General features: G+C 43.6%; 1 protein-coding gene across 1 annotated transcript in view; it reads left to right on the top strand.

The window, feature by feature from the left end:
• Positions 1-3,323: 3,323 nt before the first annotated feature.
• LOC140210488 (piezo-type mechanosensitive ion channel component 2-like) overlaps positions 3,324-24,376 on the top strand; it is a 201,261-nt gene continuing 180,208 nt past the window's right edge. Inside the window, exons 1-6 of the mRNA XM_072279479.1 lie at positions 3,324-3,377; positions 3,958-4,195; positions 6,863-7,076; positions 15,620-15,788; positions 17,808-17,906; positions 21,957-22,113. Coding sequence (XP_072135580.1) covers positions 3,324-3,377; positions 3,958-4,195; positions 6,863-7,076; positions 15,620-15,788; positions 17,808-17,906; positions 21,957-22,113 — 931 coding nt within the window. The remainder of the gene's footprint in view (positions 3,378-3,957; positions 4,196-6,862; positions 7,077-15,619; positions 15,789-17,807; positions 17,907-21,956; positions 22,114-24,376) is intronic.

Raw genomic sequence — 24,376 nt, 5'->3', positions numbered from 1 at the left:
TGCTCCGACAGCGTGCGATGTAAAGTGAGTCCACGGATGGAAGATTGGTTTGTGTGATGTGCTGGGCTGTGTTCACGATCTTCTGCAGCTTCTTCCTGTCTTGGACAGGACAACTTCCATACCAGATTATGATGCACCCTAGAAGAATGCTTTCTACGGTGCAGCTATAAAAATTAGTGAGGGTTTTAGGGGACAGGCCAAATTTCTTTAGCTTTCTCAAGAAGTAAAGGCTCTGGTGGGCCTTCTTGGCAGTGGACTCTGCTTGGTTGGACCAAGTCAGGTCATTTGTGATATTGACCCTGAGGAACTTAAAGCTTTTGACTTGTTCCACTTGTGCTCCACCGATGTAAATTTGAAAGGAGGACGGGAAATTCTCTTGAGTGCTTATCTCTAGTCCAGTCAGCATAGCCTCTACCTCACAGGTCCGGTGACCCGGGTTCAGTGCTGTCTTCAAGTGTTCTCTGCATGGAGTTCTCTTGGTGGCATTCTGTATTTTCTCCACTTTAAATAGATAGACAGGTACAGTTATACTAATCCCATTTCCCATTTGTATAATCTCTCAATTATACTAATCCCTTTTCTCCCTCTCCCCATTCTCTCATTAACTATTCCCAGGTATCTACTCACCAACACATTAACGGCAATTCACAGCCGCCAATGAACCTAATGCCTCCTCCCACATCCCAATGAGCTGCGGCTTGGGAGGTTAATCGGTCACTGTAAATTGCTCCTGGGGTGTAGGTGGGTGATAAAATCAGGGAGGTAGGGTAGAATAGTTGAGGGAATGTGGGGATAAAATTGGTGTAAAAATGGGTGATTGATGATTGGTGTGGACTTGGTGGGCTGCATTCCATCCTGTATCACTTTATGAAATTGTCCTGCTTAAGGACATTTGTGGGACCTTGCTATGGGAATAAACTCTGCTGGTTTCCTGCAATGCCGTAGAGATTGTGCTTCACTCGTTGGTTGCAAATCGTTTCAGAACTTTTTGTGGTCCTTGAGGATGCTGTATAAATGTAATCCAATGTCCCACATGATGTTATTACTCACCCATTTCACTGCTGTTCCTTCTGTTCCAGGGCACACAGGCTGTCTCCTCAAAGCTTTATGCATCACCAGCTTTACCTTCCTGTTGCTTCAGATGGGATTTCAAACAATGTTCTTTTACATACAGAACAACGGTAAGATATCCAGTCTCTGTTGGTGTGAAGGAACATGTACAGTTGGAAACAGTGACCCACTGACAGTGCGGACCAGTGATACAGCTTGTTCATTGCTGCGAATCTAACTTACAGATTCATCATCGCCTCTGTTCTCTAATTCATGGTGAAACATGGAACTGAATTTCTTTTCCTCTATATCTTGTGTTGTTTCCATTAATATGGGGTGGAGGTGTAGTTCCACATTACCGCAGAGACAGGTTAAGGTTTACCCGGCGCTGTCCCAAATCCCACCCACAAATTCAAAGAGGCTCCAGACTGCTGTGACACTGGGTAAATTGGTGTTGGTATGTGTTCATGGTTAAGGCTTTTACAGTCAGTGACAAAGGATGATTGTGTTTATCACACGCATTCCTTGCTGCTTTGAAAACATAAGTCTTGTCTTACAACACCCTGAGAGACCTCTCCTTTACCCTCCCCCTCACCCAAACCCTCCAGCTCTCTCGTTCTGCCTCCCTGAACAAAGGCAAGTGCGACATGTGTCAAATATGATTTTTTTTACTGCAAGGAGGAGATGCAAATTTCAACTCCTCATCAGTAGATTTGATGCTTTAATGCTTTATGGTAAGGATGTATTGGTTAAAGGCTAAAAGAAAATACAGGCTAAAACAATCTCTATCATTCCCACAGGGACAGCTTGGGAGAATGCCCTGCAGCAAATAGGAATAGTCAGGTAAGTGATCATAGTGGGGTGAGAGGTTGGCAGGGTTCTCGAGAATAGGTGGGATAGGCTCCGGTGAGAAATAAACCTTCAAACTAGGAACACCTTCCACCTTTCCTGTTTCAGCTCGATCCCTCACACACCGTGGCTGTTGTCACCAATGTCCATATGAATGTCACTTATTTCAATTAACCAAAGGTTAATAGGAGTGTGTTTCTGTGTGTGATGTGTAACCACATCATCGCATTTCCTCCAACTCTATTCCTACAATGTCATGAGTTCAATGATATCTCTATTAACTAATTACAAGTACCTGAGATAGGAGCAGAATTAGACCATTATTATCCCTCTCAACCCCACTCTTCCCTTTTCCCTGCAACGGTTGATGCCCCTACTATTCAAAAAGTTATCAACCTCTGCTTTGAATATATACAGTGACTTGGCCTCCACGACCATCTATGGCAGGGGTGGCCAACCTTTTACATTCCATGCGTCAATTTTTTCACGCATGAGTTCAGTTGCAATTTTTTTCATGCACGAGTTCCATATTAACATATTTTTACAAGAATTGAATGGGGGTACAAAAATTGTATAGCGCATCTGAACTCGTGGGTGAAAAAATTGACGTATGGAATGTAAAAGGTTGACCACCCCTGATCTATGGCAATGAATTCCACAGATTCGCTTACTATTAGAATCCACTATGAGAATGCATGGTCCATTGGGTGCAAGAATGTAACAACCAGTATCAGTGTAGATAAGTGATGGTGATACACTACAGAGTAGTAAGAGTACACAAAGCATCCCATCCACAGCCAAGGTTGACCAGTTAATACAACCTACTTCTTTTCTGCAGGTCTAGCTAATCAACTGGATACTGATTGTGGATGATCAGCCATGATCACAGTGAATGGCGGTGCTGGCTCAAAGGGCCGAATGGCCTACTCCTGCATCTATTGTCTATAAATGTGTCACACTGACTGCAAAACACTGTGCATCTCAGTCTAGAACAGGGACTCAGCCTCCATCCCCTCTCTGTCCAGACGAGAGACATCTACACACTGCTACTCTGTAAAAGGAAGTGTGACACAGTCCATCCACTGACGGTCTGGACACCCTGACACACTTCATGCCCAGTCAGTCTAGACGAATGTCAGTAACACGTTCCATCCACTGCCTGTCTAGACCAGTGACAGTGACACAGTCTCTGCAGTCTAGAGCAGTAAATGTTTATTTCTATAATGCCTACTGCCCAGGGTATCCCAGACCTTTATCAAGATCCATGTTCTTCTTGTAAAATGTCTTTAATGTTTTCCACTGTTTTCAGGTTGAAAGAAGCCGGTGCTGGAAATGGGATTCGCCTGGTTTTCCCAGACATTGGAATTTTGATTGGAAGCTTGGCTGCTTTAATTGTGTGTAGGAAATTGTTGGTTGTTCCCAGGATGGATAGTGGAGATCAAGATCATGCCTGGGACGTGGATCAGTCTGGGAGTGAGGTAAGGAGGGAACTTTCGTTAGAGATTGAGAAACTCTTTCTTTAACCTACCCTCACAGTAGGTTAAAAGGTCAGCATAACATCATGGGCCTGCACTTGGCTGTAGTGTTCTATGTTCTCTGTTTTATGTTATTTCAAACCTGCAGACCAACTTGCCAGACAACTCTATTACATGGAGGGTCACAGTAAAGCTTTTTGATACTAAATCATGTTTCTTTTTAACTAGTATGGATCAGTGTTTTCTGTTTTGTCTTAGTCTGATGAAGATTAGTATCTCTTTATCAGGAAAAGTTGCATAGGTTGCTTGTAGGTCTAACTTCAGGTTCGTGCAAGTAGTTTCAGAGCTTATTTGCTGAACTATCAGTTGGAAGTCAAACTTATTTGTTTCGATGTACAGTATAAGCTTATGCAATTTCCCACTAAAACATCTAAACTATTCTGGGTCATCTTCAGTTTTTGGTAGGAATATGGGAATATAAACCATTCAATCCATAATCTGTACTCATTTACCTGGACATCCCACTAAATCTCATTCCTTCTCTGTACCCAATAAGTTTACCTTTCACCTTTATCTCTGTCAGGAAGAAGTGTACGGTACAGAATCTGAAGAAGAAACGTGCTCGGACTCACAATCTACAGAGAATGAAGAGGATGATGATGAAGAAGAAGAAGAAGAAACATTGGCCGAAGATAAGGAAGGCAACAAACAAAGATTCACTCAGAGACTAGCTTTATTAATGATGGGGATGAAGGAGTTGATCGGAGATCTGGTAACTACAGCAGGGAAAGCTGTTGTTACTGTCCTATTAGGCTTTGCAGGTGAGTATCATTGTCTTACTGAATACACATAAGTTTCTGAAACTTATTTTTGTGAGAATGATTGCCAGAGGGAGAGGAGACCTGCTTGTAATTAGCATCTCATGAGCATGGCATATCGAAACAAATTGAATACTGCCCATGTGGGTTTACATTCTTGAAATATAGGAAGCATGATAGCCAATCTGTACATAGTAAGATCCCAGAAGGAGTCATGTGATAAATGAGAAGATAACCACCCATATTTTACAGCAGTCAGAAACATTTCCCACATCATTTAAAAAGACTCAAGCACTTCCTGGCTTCGACAGCAGGGTTCATTAATGTTCATACATTCTGTTCAACCAATCATAGTACAGAATTCACAGCAGCCTCAAAGGTGAAAGACCAACAGGAGGAACCAGAAAAGCAACATAAAGATTGTGATGTACACATGAGTTGAAGGGAAACATTTTGAACTTATTTGGCTGAAGGTTAAATATTAGCCAGGTCACTGTCAGATCTCCCCAGAGGGTGTCATGGCATTTTTCACCCCAGCTGACAGGCCAGATGGCCAACCTCAGCAAGATGACACATCTGACAGTGCTGCAGGAGTGAACTAGAACCCTAAGCTATATGTCTAGTCTCTGAGCTTACAATGTTCTGCCTCGGTGGCTGACATTCAGCTGGCAACACTTGTCTGAGGTGCCTTTCCAGAGGGGGGAGTCGCCTTTGGCATAAGAGTTAATCAAAACCAGCATATTCAAGGGGGGAAATCCTCGTGTTATCTATTTATGTACATGTATTGCAAGGGCATATAGAATCGTGTGGATTAGTAACAGCATGAGGCTGTTTGGCCCATTTACTTCATGCTAACTCCCTGCAATGTGGCTAGTCCAATCCTATGCCCTGCAATTTCCCTTCTTTCAGCATCTTATCCAATTCCCCTTGTAAAGCCCAGATTGACTCCACTTCTGCCATGCAGTGAGTCGCTGCCTATTGGATGTTAACCCATTGTGTGCAAGTCACTTTTGGTGTGTTTTTTGCCAATCACCTCTAAATTTGAGGTGTTTGATATATAGGCATCCGCTAGTCTCATGAGACCATGGATTTGCGCCATGGAAGGTTTCCAGGACGCAGGCCTGGGCAAGGTCGTATGGAAGACCAGCAGTTGCCCATGCTGCAAGTCTCCCCTCTCCACGCCACTGATGTTGTCCAAGGAAAGGGCATTAGGACCCGTACAGCTTGGCACCGGTGTCGTCGCAGAACAATGTGTGATTAAGTGCCTTGCTCAAGGGCACACAGCCAAGGCTTAAACTGGCGACCTTCAGATCACTAGACGAACGCCTTAACCATTTGGCCACGCGCCAACACTACACATTCTGTGATTCTGAGCTCCTGTATAACATCTCCCAACCTTCACTGCTCTATGGTTTCTCCAGCCTTTCCCTATAACTTGTCCCTTTGTAGTATCACTCAAGAAAGATTAAAACCCACCTGCTTTATGTTATGTGCCCTGTGCATGTACCCTTGAATTCCATTGGCTTCCCTTTTTCTTTCTATCCATTGCATTTTCAATCAGCTTTTCCACCTTTAACAGGTTGTGAAGGCCCTCCTGTTTCTGCACTCATTTGGAATTGTCCTCATTATAGCAAAGTGCCTGTTCCCCTTCCTCACAGAAAGCATTACTGCATACCCACCTTGTCTTCCCATTTCCATCAACCACCTCAGTCCTCTTGAAGTCTGTCACTATCCTCCCCGCTGTTGGCTGTACTTCAGGTTTAGTGGCGCCTGTAAGTTTCAAAATTGCTTCCTCTAACGCCAAATCATTAATATATTATCAGGAAGAAAGGTGGTCCAAGCAACACCAACTGGGAAGAGCAGTATCTGCTTTCCTCAGCCTGAAAAGCAATCATTTATCACAACTCTCTGGGCTCCATCCCAGTCTCTGGAATTCCTTGTTGCTGCTGCCACTCTTATTCCATGGGTAGGGTCTCGATCTTGCTGATGAGCATATTATCTTTAATAAGGCCCCAGGTTAATCACATTAACCACATTTCCCTTATCAACCCTCAATCATACTTTCTCGGTCAAGGTGCTGGTGCTGTCCCCATATAGCTGGGCAGCAATGGCTTGTATTGATCCTCTCTTCCTCAGGTCCATATAAATGGCAGGATGCTGGGTCCTTCTCATTCTATTTATTTCACCTGCCCTGCCTTCACAAGGGGAACTCTAGAGCAGCAGACTTCACATACTCTAGTGCACTCCAAACGTGTAGAGTTCTTTTCCGATGGCATGAGGGAAACCTGGAGTGGCTGGTGTGTGGCTCATTGAAGTGCGTGACTAAGGACATGGAGATAGGGGAAAGGAACTTCTGGAGCGGATACGGACAGTAAGGACCCGTGATAAAAGAGATTACTTGTACTTCGATCAAGACTTTTCACAAACTTGGGACGTCCCAATAGATTTGAGAGCTGATAGTGAAGCTGCAATGTGTGTAGTCACTAATGCCTACAGCCATTTCAGTTTACTACGCTTGAGATTGTGAGCAGTTAATCTGGATGATTGGTTGACGCTTGGGATAGGGTGAGGACTCTTTGCTATGGAGGGGTGATAAAGATGTGTGTGATGGTAGGATGGAAGTAGTGGAGAGTGAAGAGTGATGTGATGATTGTTATCTCTCTCTTCTAGGTATTGTACACCCATCTGTCCTCTCTGCAGTTTACTTCTTCACCTTCCTGGGCTTGGGGTCCTGGTGGGCATGTGCTCGATTCTATGGCCTCTTCTTCTTCAGACACTTGTGCCTGCTGATGTTGTTCTTCAGTGGTGGGCACCTGGTCCTGATCTACATCTACCAGCTGCCACTCTTCCAGGGGCTACTCCCACCCAACAATTTTTGGATGAGGTGAGGCTGCAATGTTTGTAGGGAAATTGTTACACCATTCATAATAATAGAGCATCCACCCTGTCAAGTGTGAAGGAAAAGAAGGCTACTTTCTTTAGAGAAAAACTGGGACAGCTTGGTTGCCTAGTGGTTAGCGCAGTCGCTTTACAGCTCTCTCCCACCACTCTCTATGTGAAGAAGCCCCCCCTAATGTTCCCCTTAAACCTTTCCCCCTTCATCCTTAACCCATGCCCTCTGTTTTTTTTCCTCCCCTAGCCTCCGTGGAAAAAGCTTGCTTGCACTCACTCTATCTATACCCATCATAATTTTATCAAATCTCCCCTCATTCTCCCTCGCTCCAACCTATTCAACCTTTCTCTGTAACTCAGTTTCTCAAGTCCCGGCAGCATCCTTGTAAACCTTCTCTGCACTCTTTCAACCTTATTTATATCCTTCCTGTAATTTGGTGACCAAAACTGTACACAATACTCCAGATTTGGCCTCACCAATGCCTTATACAACCTCACCATAACATTCCAACTCTTATACTCAATACTTTGATTTATAAAGTATAAAGGTTGGACAGAGTAGATGTGGAAAGGTTGTTTCCTTTGGTGGCTGAGTCCAGGACAAGAGGCCATAGTCTTAGAATTAGAGGGTACCCAGTTAAAACAGAGATGAGGAGAAATTTTTTAGCCAGAGGGTCGTGGATTTGTGGAATTCGTTGCCACATACAGCTGTGGAGGCCCGATCATTGAGGGTGTTTAAGGAGGAGATTGACAGGTATCTAATTAGTCAGGGTATCTAGGGATATGGGGAAAAAGCTGGAAATTGGAACTAGGTGGGGGAATAGTTTAGTTCATGGGGGAATCTGCGGAGCAGACTTGATGGGCCGAATGGCCTACCTCTACTCCTTTGTCTTGTCTTGTGATAAAGGATCCTATCAGATCCTTTCTTCTCTAGCCTTTTCCACCTATCAACTCCCAGCTTCTTACTTCATCCTCCCTCCCCCACCCATCTGGCTTCACCTATCACCCCTTGCCTGTCCTTCATCCCCTCCCCCCCAACTTCTTATTCTGGTATCTTGCCCCTTCCTTTCCGGTCCAAACGTGGGGTCTTGACCTGAAATGGTGACTGTTTATTTCCATAGATGTTGCCTGACCTGCTGAGTTTCTCCAGCATTTTGTGTGTATAGCTCTGGAATCTGCAGAATCTCTTCTGTTTATAGACACAGGCAGTAAACCCAGCCATCATGGGGAGAAGTTACTAGGTGACACTGGAGAGGAAGTGGATAGGATGAAGAGTGACACAGTCAGTGACATTTGGCTTTGGGGCTGGGGGTAGTAGGTGGGATGGAGAGGGAGCTGAGAAGGGTTATCGAAGGGTACTCAGAATACCCACTGAAATGAGGTGTTCACTTCCTATTTCAAGTACTAGAAGGAGAAAAGGAAAACGCTATTCAATATCCATATCCTACTCTGACACTTAATTGAATCAAGCCTGTAATTGACTTGCGGTCCATTCCCCTGATTTTAATCCATATTCCTTGATAACCTCACGCAATAAGACTGCAACAATGTTTTAGTTGAAGGGAAGTGATTTATTATTGTCCCATGAATGAAGTACTGTGAAAAATTTTGTTTTGCAAACCATCTATACAGATCATTTGATTACAGCAGTGAATTGAGATACACAAGGGAGAAGTAATAACAGAGCTAAACGCCGACCACTCGATGGCACCGATCGCCAGTCATCAGGAAGTGCTTTGAACAGCTGGTAATGGCACACATCCTGCCACATTGGACACTAACCAATATGTTTACTGACACAATCGTTCCGTGACAGATACCATAGACTCTGTCATGCGCCTGGCCCTGACACACCTAGGAACTAAGGACACTTATGTCTGAATGCTGTTTCTGGATTTCAATTCAACATTCAACACAATTGTCTCCCAAACCTTGGTGACATATTCCTACTCCTCGGTCTGAACACACCACTGTGCAACTGGGTGTTGCGTTCCTAACCAGCAGACCTCTTGTAGTCAGAATGCACAACTGCTCCTCCATACCCCTCATCCTCAACAGGGGTGTCCTCCACCCCCCCCCCCAGGGCTGTGTGCTGAGCCCACTGTTGTACAGTCTGCTCATACGTGACTACACAGCCAAACACCTGAGCAGTCACATCGTCAAGTTCACCAATGAAACAACAGTGGTGGGGTTCATAGAAACATAGAAACATAGAAAATAAGTGCAGGAGTAGGCCATTCAGCCCTTTGAGCCTACACCGCCATTCAGTATGATCATGGCTGATCATCCAACTCAGAACCCTGTACCTGCCTTCTCTCCATACCCCCGATCCCTTTAGCCACAAGGGCCATATCTAACTCTGTCTTAAATATAGCCAATGAACTGGCCTCAACTGTTTCCTGTGGCAGAGAATTCCACAGATTCACCACTCTCTGTGTGAAGAAGTTTTTCCTCATCTCGGTCCTAAAAGGCTTCCCCTTTATCCTCAAACTGTGACCCCTCGTTCTGGACTTCCCCAACATCGGGAACAATCTTCCTGCATCTAGCCTGTCCAACCCCTTTAGAATTTTATACGTTTCAATAAGATCCCCCCTCAATCTTCTAACAACGATGAGACAGTTTACAGAGAGGAAGTGGAAGAGCTCGAGGCCTGTTGCCTCAATATTAACAAGAGAAAGGGGATGGTTATCATCTTCAGGAGAGCTTGCACCACTCACACCTGTCTTTACATCAGCAACACAGCAGTGGAAACTGCGAGCAGTTTCAAACTCCTGGGAGTGGACATCTCACACAACCTCTCATGATCCCAGGACACATCTTACACAATCAGGAAAGCTCACCAAATTCCTCTACTCTCTGAGGAGGATGAAGAGAGCTGGACCATACACATCTATACTCACATCATTCTACAGATGCACAGTAGAGAGCATCCTGGCAATCAAATTGAATTGAATTGACTTTTTTTCTTACTTCCTTCACGTACATGAGGAGCAAAAATCTTTACATTACAACGCTGTCTAAATGTGCGATGTGCAATTTATAGTAAATTGTAAGAAATAGTATTTAAAACAGGACAGTCAATATAGCATAGAAATACAATTGTATCAGCATGAATTAATCAGTCTGATGGCCTGGTGGAAGAAGCTGTCCGGGAGCCTGTTGGTCCTGGCTTTTATGCTGCGGTACCATTTCCTGGAAGGTTGCAACTGGAACAGTTTGTGGTTGGGATGACTTGGGTCCCCAATAATCCTTCGGACCCTTTTTTCGCTCCTGTCTCTGTAAATGTCCTGAGTAGTGGGAAGTTCACATCTACAGATGCACTGGGCTGTCTGCTCCACTCTCTGCAGAGTCCTGCGATTGAGGGAAGTACAGTTCCCATACCAGGCAGTGATGCAGTCAGTCAGGATGCTCTCAATTGTGCCCCTGTAGAAAGTCCTTGGGACTTGGGGACCCATATCAAACTTCTTCAACTGTCTGAGGTGAAAGAGGCGCCCACATGAGATCCTTGGTGATGTGCATGCCAAGGAACTTAAAGCTGTTCACCCTCTCAACCCTAGATCCATTGATTTCAATAAGGGTCAGCCTGTCTCCATCCCTCCTGTAGTCCACAACCAGCCCCTTTGTTTTTGTGACATTGAGGGAGAGATTGTTTTCTTGGCACCACTGTGTCAGGGTGATGATTTCTTCCCTGTAGGTTGCCTCATTATTATTTGAGATTAGGCCAATCAGTGCAGTATCGTCAGCACATTTAATTAGCAGATTGGAGCTGTGGGTGGTGATATAGTCATGGGTATACAGAGAGTAAAGGAGGGGGCTAAGACTCAGCCTTGAGGGGTTCCTGTGTTGAGGGTCAAAGGGACAGAGGTGAGGGAGTCCACTCTTATCACCTGCCGACGATCTGACAGTAAGTCCAGGATCCAGCTGCACAAGGCAGGGTCAAGGCCGAGGTCTCTGAGCTTCTTGTTGAGCCTGGAGGGAATTATGGTGTTGAATGCTAAATTGTAGTCCAAGAACAGCTTTCTCGCATCAGCATCAATCCCTGATACAGCTGGATAATTCACCCTGTATGCCAATGAGAAACATATGATGGAAGTCTTAATTCGAGAACATGGAGAACTACAGCATCCTGTTGTTTATTACTCTGCCAAAGATTTGATTCTAGACACTGATGGTTCCTAAATGATTGAGAGAGGGATTCAGATGGTTGTTTCTGGAACCAGACTGCTGGCATCAGGCCACTTTAACTGCATCTGAAAGGACAAGGCCCCTATCTGGGGAGCAGTACAGGTACATGTAAGGAACTGTAAAGTTTCAGTCCTCTGTCCATTGTACAGCACTTATTGGGTATGTGGTTACCAGGCCTATCCCTGGCTGCTGGGTATGTGGTTACCAGGCCTATCCCTGGCTGCTGGGTAAGTGGTTACCAGGCCTATCCCTGGCTGCTGGGTATGTGGTTACCAGGCCTATCCTTGGCTGCTGGGTATATCCCCCCAAGTAAGAGGGAAGTAGAGAGAGTCGTGGCCCTGGAAGGGCTTCTGTTATCTTGCCTGCGTAGTGCCCTACATGTGACACTTGGTGCTACTACCTCAATAGGTTATAGATAAGATGGGAGCAGAGGACCTCGATACAACAGGGATCACTAAAGAGGTAGTGCTGAGCAAACTTGTGGGCCTGATGATAGACAATTCCCCTGGTTCTGATGAAAGAAATGACAGAAGTTATAGTGAAGGCTACGGTGATGATTTACCAAAATCCTCTGGGCTCCAGGCAGGTCCCGACGGATTGGAGGACAGTGAATGTCACGCCATTGTTCAAAAAAGGACGTAGGCAAAGGCAGGTGACTATTGGCCAGTTACTTCAATATCTGTAGTTGGGAAAATGATTGAAGCTATGCATAAAGAAGATATAGCAAGGCATCTGGAAAGAAATGGATCCATCAGGCAGATGCAGCATGGATTCAGCAAAGGCAGGTCCTGTTTGACAAACTTACTGGAACTCTTTGAGGATATAATGAGTACAGTGGATAGAAGGGAACAGATGGACATTATTTACTTGGATTTACAGAAGGCGATTGATAAAGTGCTGCATAAAAGTCTTATCCATAAGAAAAGGATGCATAGAGTTGGGGATGATGTATGAGTGTGGATAGAGGTTTGGTTAACTAATAGAAAGCAGAGAGTTGGGATATATGGGTGTTACTCTGGTTGGCAATCAGTGGTGAGCGGTGTGTCACAGGGGTCAGAGCTGGGCCCGCAACTGTTCACCATATACGTGAACAATCTGGAAGAGGGGACCGAGTATAGTGTGCCTAAGTTTGCTGATGACACTAAATTGAGGGGAAAAGCAAATTGTGCAGTAGATACAGAGAGTCTGTAGAGAGATATAGATAGGCTAAGTGAGTGGGCAAGGGTCTGGCAGATGGAGTACAGTGTTGGTAAATGCAAGGTCATCTACTTCGGAAGGGAAAATGGAAGATCAGATTATTATTTAAATGGTAAAAGATTGATGCATGCAGAGGGACTTGGGAGTGCTTGTGCATGAATCACAAAAGGTTGGTTTGCAGGTGCAGCAGGCTATCAGGAAGGCGAATGGAATGTTGGCCTTCATTGCTAGAGGAATTGAATTTAAGAGCAGGGAGGTTATGCTGCAACTGTACAGGGTACTGGTGAGGCTGCATCTGGAGTACTGTGTGCAGTTCTGGTCTCCGTACTTGAGGAAGGATATACTGGCTTTGGAGGTGGTGCAGGGGAGGCTCACCAGGTTGATTCCAGGGATAAGGGGGTTGGACCGTAAGGAAAGATTGAGTCTCCAGGGACCATACTCGCTGGAAGTCAGAAGGATGAGAGGAGATCTTATAGAAACATATATAGTTATGAAAGGGATAGATAAGATAGAGGCAGGAAAGTTTCCCAGAGAATGCAATAGGGAAATTCTAGGCAGCTTCTAGAGTAGGTTACATGGTCCGCACAACATTGTGGGCCAAAGGGCCTGTAATGTGCTGTAGGTTTTCCTTTTTATCTGGAATGGTGAGTCTGTGGAATTCTCTGCCCAGTGAAGCAGTGGAGGCTACCTCAGTAAATACTGTATATTTAAGGCAAGGTCAGATAGATGTTGTGCATAGTAGGGGAATTAAGGATTATAGGGGAAAGGCAGATAGGTGGAGATGAGTCCATGGCCAGATCTGCCATGATCTTATTGAATAGCAGAGCAGGCTCGACTGGCCAGGTGGCCGACTCCTGCTCCTATTTCTTCTGTTCACCCTCTGATCTGATGGCACCAAAGGCTGAGAGATTCAGGATAATTGCCTTTCTGGGATATGGGACTGTAGGCTGTCCTGGGAACTGATTAATATGGCATCAGCTTTGGAGAAAATAGCGAATGAAACCACCTATGCCTTTGATCATAAGTGTCAGCAGGACTGATGGCTGTTCGTCCAGTAGCATTACAAAACAGAATGGCTTTGGATTTTATTCAATCGGAAAAAGGGGGACTTGTGTTGATGTACTTACATAGCTGATGAATCTGAAAATATAACTAACTTACCAACCATATCTGAGATTCTACGAAAGAGATTAAGAAAGTAGGAGATCTGCATTACAGCTATTACACTCCAGGAGGTGAAAGGATGGCATCTATTCTGCATTTTGGTAAAACTATTGGTATTGTAATAATGATTATTATTCTTTTACAATTTTTGTGTGAACTAACAGTACGAAGGAGAGGATATTAATGAAAGGAATGGGTACTTGTGGAAGTGGAGAGATGAAAAGGGAATTTTGGGTAGGGCTTTGAAACTGCATCATTGCTTTATATACATATATATGCATATTTCAATTACTGTATTTGGTGAAATGTAGTTTGTCATGAAATGACAGAAAGGAGGCTTTGTGTAAATGCAGTTTTCTGGTAGTAACAAAATGTCTGTAACAAAACGGAACCTGTATTGTACCAGTGCTTTGCTAATAGTGTTCATGCAACATTGTCGATGGACTCTGAGACCTTGACAAACTGCAGACCTGCAGATTTGATGACTGGAAGAATGTCAAGTACACTAGTTAAAAGGACATGCAGAATATCCTTGACTTAAAAGCATAGAAACATAGAAAACCTACAGCACAATACAGGCCCTTTGGCCCACAATGCTGTGCTAAACATGTACCTACTTTAGAAATTACCTAAGGTTACCCATAGCCCTCCATTTTTCTAAGCTCCATGTACCTATCCAGGAGTCCCTTAAAAGACCCTATCATATCCGCTTCCACCACCATCGCCGGCAGCCCATTCCATGTACTCACCACTCTCTGCGAAAAACTTACCACTGACATCTCCTCTGTCCCTACTTCCAAGCACCTTAAAACTGTGCCCTCTCATATTGGTCATTTCAGCCCTGAGAAAAAGCCTCTGACTATCCACACGATCAATGCCTTTCATCATCTTCTACACCTCTATCAGGTCATCTCTCATCCTCCACCGTTCCAAAGAGAAAAGGCTGAGTTCACTCAACCTATTCTCATAAGGCATGCTCCCCAATCCAGGCAACATCCTTGTAACTGTCCTCTGCACTCTTTCTATAGTTTCCACATCCTTCCTGTAGTGGAGCACAGTACTCCAAGTGGGGCCTGACTAGGGTCCTATATAGCTGTAACATTACCTCTCGGCTCTTAAGCTCAATTAAACTCTTAAAGCTATACTTGGGTATAAAGGAGTGACTATGCTGTTTCTTTCTTTGAAACTATCACCAGCTCTTGTGCAATGCTAGTCTTCCTTTGCTGCAAGTAAAATAAATTATTTGATCCACTCTAATTGTTATTTTTTATAAGACATAGTGAAAAGGCACTCAACATTAACCTAGGTTGTGAGGACAAGAGTCCATCTTAACACACTAGGAGATCACTCTTATAACAGCAGGATAGAAGCTATCCATGAGCCTAATGTGCGTGCTTTCACCTTCTACCCAATGGGAGAGGGGAGAAGAGCAATTGTCTGGTGTGGGAGGGGTCTTTGATAATGCTGGCTGCTTTTCCAAGGCAGCAAGAAATGTAAGCAGAGTCCATGGAGGGGAGGCTGGTTTCCATGATATGATGAGCTGTATCCATAGTTTCTTGTGGTCACAGGCAGATCATCTGGTTGTGACGCTTTCTGCGGTGCAGCTACAAAAGCAGTGCCTTTTGGCTTCTACTGCCTTGTATGATGAAGAAAGCACCTCCAATTTGTGCATTTCAGAATTCCTCCTGAAACATAGCCCTTGGTTTGTTTCGTCTGCTGGTTGTAGTGGTGGTGGGTGGGTTCAAGATGAGGTGATAGATGTACAAATTTAACCGCTTTCCCAGGAAAGGTGTGGTTAGAACTGGAAGTGGAATCAAGAATCAATGGATCACACAGAATTTACTGTAAGTCTAGAACAGTCGTGATGCTGGATTGATTGAAAGCGTGGAACAGAATTGTACATAACAGCCACTATCCAATAACTTGGCTACGTCTGCTCTTACTTTGAGCGCATTGTTGATGGTTAATTTGTCCTTTCTCTTGATCCAGATTGTTTGGATTGACAGCGGTGATTCACAACGACCTCTCGGAACCGTGGCAATTAATGACCCACCCAGGGCTTCACTGGCCGGTCCTCCTGAACCCCATTGCCCTCCTCATTCTGTACTTCACCGTCGCAACTATAACTCGACACCTTCTCCTCAGCGAAGAATCTGGGGTAATTGTAGCATTGTGAGAGCGTTGGCAAGGCCTTTGAGTGCTGGCCCCCACAGCTGTTGTGCACTGCAACCCATCCCTGCCGAAGCGCCCGTGTGAGCTTGTTTATTTCACCGTGGTGGTCTGAGGGTTACAAGAGCCAGTGTAATGAGAACTGCATTAGTTTTGTAATTGTCATTAATGTACAGAAACTTGGCACTGCAGACATCCCACCTCTCCTGGAAGTTCCGGGAGTCTCCTGCATATTGATAGTGGCTCCCTGATGTCTGCAAATTATATACAATATCCCGGAAATCAATTTTTTTAAGAGCGTGCGAGCAAGAGCACGCGAGAGCAAGAGAGAGCGTCAGAGAGAGCGAGCACGAGAGCGACCATGAAAGAGAGAGAGAGCGAGAGCGACCACGAGAGAGAAAGAGAGCACGAGAGAGCGAGAGCGACCACGAGAGAGAGAGCGAGAGAGCGAGCGTGAGTGCGACCACGAGAGAGAGAGAGAGAGAGAGAGGGAGAGAGAGGGAGAGAGAGAGCGCCATGGCAGAGTGTTCCAAAAAAAGAAAATATAAAACGTACGTCACCCCAGACTACCCTAAAGTGTACCCCTGCCTAATAGGGGTCAAAAATAATGACAGTGTTGCTCGCTGCACTGTTTGCAACAGTGACTTTTCTATTGCCCATGGTGGGTTAAGACTGTAAAAGATGTGTTGAGGTGAGCTTAACAGGTGTCATTCGTTCATTAGCATAGCTAACGTTATTTAAACGAGTTGGCTAGCCACTAAGGGGCTACTCTATTGTAGACATCCCACCTCTCCCAGAAGTTCCGGGAGTCTCCCGCAAATTGATGGTGCTACCTCCCTGAAATGAGTTTTTGCAGGGTGGGATGTCTGGCATTGAAACTGCCTACAATAATTCATGGGCTTAGCTTGTATTTTGCAGAAAAGGATGAATGTTCCTGAGGTTTCGGGGTGTAACATTTCTCAGGTACACTGTCACCTTGGATAATTGATCCACATTCCCTTCAGCTGTAACGTGCATCAGTGCACAGACGAACACGAGCAGATCACCATGCCCCACACCCTTTCAGGGAGGCTGGCTGAATTTGTAGCCCAGGGACCTGCTTGCTCAGTCATAGTAAAATTGATTAACTCAACACTGACCAAGGTTAAACCCCGGATCTTCTCATCTCCCAGGCACTGCAGCACAGTGCGAACCTTACCTGGCCCAAGAAAGAAACTAATGCATTTTCCTGATTATTTTACCTTCAAATAGAAACCTTTCTACAATCTTTCAAATTAAACTGTGCCTGACTTGCTCATGTTAGCATAGCGGTCAGTGTATTGCTATTATAGTACCAGTGACCGGGGTTCAATTCTCCTTGCTGTCTGGTCGTACATTCTCCTCACATTCCAAAGATGTACGGGTTAATAGGTTAATTGGTCACATGGGTGTACTCGGGCAGCGCAGGTTCGTTGGGCTGGACAGGCTTGTTACTGTGCTATATTTCTAAATACAAAGAGTATTGTGCAAAAGTCTTAGGCACAATAGATTCTTTCTCTGTCTGGTTTCAGATGGTACAACCTCCACAGATCTCAGCATCATGGAGGATGTCTGGGATTACCTGGAGAGAGAGAAGCAAGCAAGCCAGCCAAAGCCTACAGAAGAACTATGGCAAGCTTGCCAAGATGCTTGGAACAATCTACCAGCCAATCTTGTTATAAAGTAGAGTACCTAAGAGAATTGACACAGTTTGAAAGGCAAAGGGAGGTCACACCAAATATTGATTTGTTTTGGTTTTCTAAGGTAAATTTTTTGATACTTAGAAACTTTTCAATTCATTATTTTTGAAAGCATTCATGCTTTACAGAATTTTTTTTACATCTGCCTATGACTTTTGCACAGTACTGTAAATAAAGTAGGCTGTACATGCTTACTTGCAATATACAGTATAATAGTTATATCAAAATGTAGAACGTGTAATGCAATGGTCTAATGACGTGGAGGTTTCACTGTTGCCGATTATTTAAAGGCTGGATGTCCAAGGATGGAACTCAGCTCCGTGCAAAAGCAGACGGACAACGTCGGTGCCGAAGCAAGCTTGCAGGTGGTGGATGGTGAGAACAAAGAGGTCAGTAAACCAAATCCGTTGTGTGCAGTTCATTCACGTCGTTCATGGTCATCAAAAAGAATGACACTTCGGCTCACTCCTGTCCCACTAGAAGCTGACTGAAAAGTATGGCCAAAAGAACAGTTGTTGTCGCCAGTTCCTTCCGGTAGGGGTGGGGGGGGGGGAGGGGTTTTCTTCAGCCAGCTCCTCCACCCATGGCATTCACGGGGCTCCCTCTGCCGGCTGGGTCCCCCCACCAGTTGTTTTCTTCACCCAGCTCCCTCCACCAGTAGTTTTTATTCAGCTTCCTCTGCCAGGGGGCTCCTTCAATTAGCTCCCTCGACCAGGGCCCCCTAACCCGCTCCCTCCACTGGCGAGCTCCTTCACTGAGATCCCTCTGCCAGGGGGCTCCTTCAATTAGCTCCCTCGACTAGGGTCCCCTAACCCACTCCCTCCACTGGGGAGCTCCTTCACTGAGATCCCTCTGCCAGGGGGCTTCTTCAATTAGCTCCCTCGACCAGGGCCCCCTAACCCGCTCCCTCCACCGGGGAGCTCCTTCACTGAGATCCCTCTGCCAGAGGACCCCTCCGCCTGACTCCGTCACCTCAGCTGTCTTTCACTTGCCTCCCTCACCCAGGAGTCACTTTTGCTCCCTATCCTCCCGGTGGGGCACCTTCACTGAAGGCATTCCCACAGCCTCTTCTGGTCAACAGTGTTTTACTGTTTAACTGGAATGGATCCCGGACATGGAAACTAAGGACAGGCCAAAGTCCTAATTTTGAATGGATTAAGACTTGTTAATATTGTACCAATGGACCCCAAGGAGTAGTGTCCATAAGCTTGTTAAGTGATTTTGATCTCTGTATATCGTGTAACACTAGAGATTGGGTTTCAGTACAGCCCAAGACAAGCCAGTGTCTTGACTTTGATATTCCCTCTGACTTCAGCAGCCATTGATTTATCCAGGAGGTGACCAGACAGTGGATTTGGCTGTTCCCTTCTGTGTACGACAAGAGAACAATAACTGCCTGCCGGTACAGATGAACTGCACTCCAGAGTACACTTCTTGTTCCTCTGCCTCTGGTAAAGTTCTTAGTCCAGAATAAAACGTGGGCAAGTGACGGGAAATGTTTTGGATAATTACCATGGCTCTGAAAAAAAGTATCACCACGGGTTTACTGAATATGTTATGTGGTCACTGGCCCTGGTGTAGCAGGGTGGTGTGGGTTTGGGGTTTATCGACTGACAACTCATTCCAGCTAGTCAACTGATATTCATAGGTGCTGTGGCTTGTTGCTCCATGCAGATATTTCTATCCACATGGCCCTAATTAGCTCCAAAATCAGAACAGAAGTGAAATTTATTGCTGCTGTGATTGAGTTATTGTCCTCCAAATTTATTCATGATTAACTCACTGACAAACTGCTTAAACATAATTAAATCAAAACTTTTGTGGCTCCAGGAAGAAACTATTGCAACACTTCATTAGAGTTACAGAGTCATAGAGTACTACATCACAGAAACAGGCCATTCAGCCATCTAGTCTCTGCTGGCCTGATTTTCTGCACATTACCATCTACTGCACCCACACCATAGTCTTCCAAATCCCCCCCACCTACGACCCTATCTAAACTTCTCTTAAATGTTACAATTGAGTCTGTATCTTCCATGTCTGCTGGCAGCCTTTTCCAGACTCTCACTACCCACTGAGTGAAGAAGTTCCCTTTGATGGTGGGGTGAATTGCCTTTTGCATCAGTAAATTGATTAGCTGTGGTCACTAATTCTTGAGACTTCGGTGAAAACATGCCCCACTAAGAAAAGTGCTAATTCCGTTGAAAATGAATAACATTTTCTTATTTAAAATAATCAGGGTTGATCATCTGAGGCTCTTTTGCACAAATGCAACATTTTTTCATGTGATTGTTTTTAATTTGATAAATGATATCATTGTATGATAGCCCAATACCTACAAAATCAGTTGTCCTCAGACAAGAGATTATCATTTCAATTCGATAAAAAAACTGAAAAAATAATTTAAAATGTATAATATATTTGCCAGATGAAAGAGTAGAGTGAAAAATCTCTTTAAATCTAAAAGCAGTGAATTTTCAACAATATTTACTCTTATTTTGTGGTTGCTCAAAATGTGTCCCAATTTTTTTTGTCAACACCGTCAGATGTTTATATAAAAACAATAAAATCAGGCAACCAGATGGTCAACTATATTCCTGAGGACCCCCTTTCCACCCTCCACATCTGCTAAATGCATGAAGGTCAAACAAGCTCCTGTAAGTTTGCTATTTTTTCAATAATTTTAACAAATTTATTGGTGTTGCTACTGTCACAACCATGATGTGTCAACACTGCCTCTTTTGTATAGAAAGAATTATTTTAAATTATGACATAAATTCATGCATTTCAAGTAGAGGCCAGAGGCAGCTAGCAACAGAGGGAAAACAAGATGGCTCCTGTTTACAACTCACGCATGTCATGTAAAAATGTGTGTTTTTGTCACCACTGTCAGACGTCAACACCGTCAGGTTATCTGTCTGATGGTGGTGACACATAGTTTGACGGTTTTGACAAAAACATCCAAATCATCCTTAATGGAGGCTTGAATATAATTTATGATCACACTAAATAGTAATATGGCTGGTAATGTTTCATTAACCTCTTTATTTATAATATACATAATTTCCCCTTTATTTCTTCCACACACAGGCCTACAATATTTCCTTACTATATGTATCCCCAATGACTAAAACCATAAATGAATTTAGTTGCACCATTTCCTAATCATTTTATAAAATTTCACCAAATTAAACATAATTAAATTCATAGTAATTTTGCACAATTTCATAGTAATTCCATTAAATTCTGACCTTCCTTTTATGTATTTTAAGAAGTTATGGCTAGGCAGCATCTATCAGCGGAGGAGCGAAGGAGAAGAAACAGGGAATACCAAAAAAAAGCGGAGAGAGAAAATGTATAGTGAGCCAGAGTTAAAGGAGGAATACCTGAGAAAGGAAAAGCAAAGATGGAAGAAGAGAGTAGAGGATGGGAAGATAAAAACTATCAGTGATGTGAATGAAAGGGAAAAGAGGAGTAAGCGAAAGGTGTGGAAACGTAGACAGCAAGCGTCAAGAGAGCGTAAGAGAAAGGGCCCAGAACGCTCAGACACTCCTCCAGATCCATTGGATCTGACTATACAGGAGCCAGCTCGCAGTAGGCAGGCTATAGCAGGGGAAAGGGAAAGAAAGAAAACAAGAGCAAGATACTTGAGAGATGAAAGCTTTGAAAAATAAATTTCAAGAAATAATAAAAGATAAGAACAAATTGAAAAAGTGTTGGCAACGAGAGCAAACAAGAAATTAAAAAAACACAAGAATCACCAAGAAATAAAACCGAGCAGATTGTACAGGGAAGCAAACTCAAAAACCCCTCCATCAAGAAAACACTGCTCTTCCACAACTGTCTCATTCAAGAATGTAATCAAAACAAAAATAATTTACAGTCTGCTCAAAAATTAAAGAACTTGACTCTGACAGGCAGGCTTCTAAAGAAATATCGCCTAATACACCAGACAAAGCAGTTCGGGCTGACATACAACACACTGCGAAAGAGAAGGACAAAAAAATCCACTTAAATTCAAGCAATAACCCAGATGGTTCAGGATTTCTACCATAATGTTGCATGAATGACGACTGACAAACGACACGATAACATGGAAGAAAATAAAGCATCAGAGAATGATTCTGACTGACACAATATTCAACCTCCACCAGGAGTTCATCAAAAAGGAACCAATTGTAAAACTCAGTTATTCATCCTTCTGTGCTTTATGTCCATTCTATGTCACAGCACCAAAAACATCAGATCGAAAGACATGCCAATGCCAATACCATGAAAATGCAATGCTGATGTTTGAAGTCCTATGAACATACGGTGTTGTCAAGTCTAACAAATTGGAGGATAGTTTTGAAGTTGTGTGTTGATCTCAGACAAGTGAGACATGTTTTCTGTGCTCCTGCGCCCGGTGTCTCCACAAGCACACACTTCCCACCCCACAGCAAGAGTTGACCGATGTTGAGTGGCAGCAATGGGAACGAGTTCAGGACCAAACAGCAGATGGAATTCACTACAATACAAGACTTGTGAAGCACGATGGCACACTGGCGGAGCTCATCAAACTGTATGAAGACAAACTAAAGAGTGAAACACCAACACGTGTGCGTGGTTCAGAACCAGTCCAGGGAATACAGGAGCATGATACAGAACTGCAATGAAAGCACTGTAATTGTGCATGTGGACTTTTCTGAGGCATGGAAATGTAATATAGTTCTGAGGTACAGTCATGCCATTTTGGTCAGAACCTCCCACAGCTCAATCTGCACACTGGCATGTACTACATAAAAGAAGAGAAAGCAGGATTTTGTACAATATCAGAATCCAAGCGACAGGATGCTTCTGCCATTGGACTCACATGGAACCAGTCCTCAGAGATATTCATTTAAAATTTCCAAAAGTTGATACCATTCAATTTTGGTCAGGTGGCCCCAGCAAACAGTACAGAAACAAGAACTTCTCTCTCCTCTGCAATGTCCCTCCAACACTGGGTTTCCAGAGAACAACCTGGAACTTCTTCGCCACTTCACATGAGAAGGGAGCTTCAGATGTCATTGGGGGAACTGTGAAAAGGACTGCTGACAGCCTTGTACTACGGGGGAATGACATTGTGGATGGCAAGATCTTCCTTGAGATGGTTGGGAGAAGCTTTTGCAGTACTCAGCTCTATCATATTGCTGAAGGTGACATGCAGACATTATGATGCACTCCCTCCTCAACCACTAAAACCTGTACCAGCAACGAGGAAAATCCATCAGGTCATACCTTTCGGAAACAGCATCCATTGCAGATCATTGTCATGTTTCTGCTGTGAGCCACGGATGGGCCAGTGTTTCAGCCCAGCAACATTTCAGTTGACTGAAAATACACATGCCAGAGTGCAGGCTGAGGAGAATTATGGCCCTACCACAATGGGAAAGAACAGAGGGCCTTTGGCAATGCTGATGGAGGAAATGGAGCAGGAACCCCAGAGTGGTCCTGATGGGACTACGACAGATATGTCTGCTGGTGTCATTAATTGTGGAGATCGGGTTGCAGTCATTTATGACCAAAATTGGTGGTTAACAAAACCTGTCACTGTGGATGCTCATCATCAAGATGTTCAAGTGGAGTTTTTCCACCCTCATGGGCCCAACACGCGCTTCCATCCAAAACCAGGTGGAAAGGATATGTGCTCCATGCCAGTTGAAGATATTCTGGTCAAACTGATGGAGCCATCATCACCGGGTCGTGCAAGCAGGATCTGTCTGCTGAAGTCATGGACTTCATAGAGGAGGAGCATGTTAATCATCTGCTTCCTGATAAAGCTGACTGAACGTTTTCGAAGATTTTCAAGCCCAGAAGTGGATGGAATTTTTTTTTTAGTTCCTAGTGTGTTTTCTGATATTTATGCTTAAATATTGCAGTTGTACTGTAGTTTATATTTTGCTGTTTACCATTGTTAATATTTACAGAAGGATAAAATGTACATGACAAATTGTTATTTGTTGTATCAAATTGTTAAATAAAGTTGTTAAGCAAGGAAGCATTGACTTGAGTGGTGAAAAGGTTGGAATTGTTTGTTGTAATTAGGCCACCTGCCACCACCGTCAGGTCTCAGTCACCACCGTCAGTGGAACTTTCTTTGTTTCAAATTAATATGCTTACAATCTGTTCCTCCAAAACAGTTGATTTATTAAAGTAATTGTCTCTTTAAAATTAAAAATGTGTTTTTTTATGTCCAATATTGTTATTTTGTATATTTAATGCTAATGATAAAAGTTGCTTGAAGAGTTTTTAAAGGAGTACATGTGAAATAGTATAAAAAATGAATATTCAACATTTAACAGCATATATGTGTACCTATGGTGTAGGCACAATGATTTAAAAGCTCTAAATCTATATAAGACTAAATAAATAGGATTAATTAGCTTTTTATTGTGTCTGACTTGTGTTGACAAAAACTGCGTAATGACAGAAAAAACACATATTTTATGAAAAAATTACAAAATCAGGAGGTTGCACCAAAATATTGCTTGATTGCTGAGATCTTGTTCTATAAGCATTTAAGTTTAGATTTCTTAACATTTAAAATTTTTTCTTTTCAAAATTAAAACCTGTTTTATTCAAATTCTCAAGAATCAGTGTGGTATATTAATTCTTCAGAGTTTGTCCAGTGAAGCTTCCTCTGGCGTGGTTAACTCACTGGGCTTGTCCTTGGTCCAGAGCTGAGTTCATAGCAACTAGAGAAGTTAAGTAATTACAATATTGCCATAAAAATTCATCTCCTTCACTAATGTGCCTTCATACCATAATTGAATTGAATTGAACTGACTTTATTTCTTACACCCTTCATATACGTGAGGAGTAAAAATCTTTTTGTTCC

This window comes from Mobula birostris, chromosome 2, assembly GCF_030028105.1.
Source record: "Mobula birostris isolate sMobBir1 chromosome 2, sMobBir1.hap1, whole genome shotgun sequence".
NCBI lineage: Eukaryota > Metazoa > Chordata > Chondrichthyes > Myliobatiformes > Myliobatidae > Mobula > Mobula birostris.
This window is presented reverse-complemented; position numbering and strand designations above follow the sequence as displayed.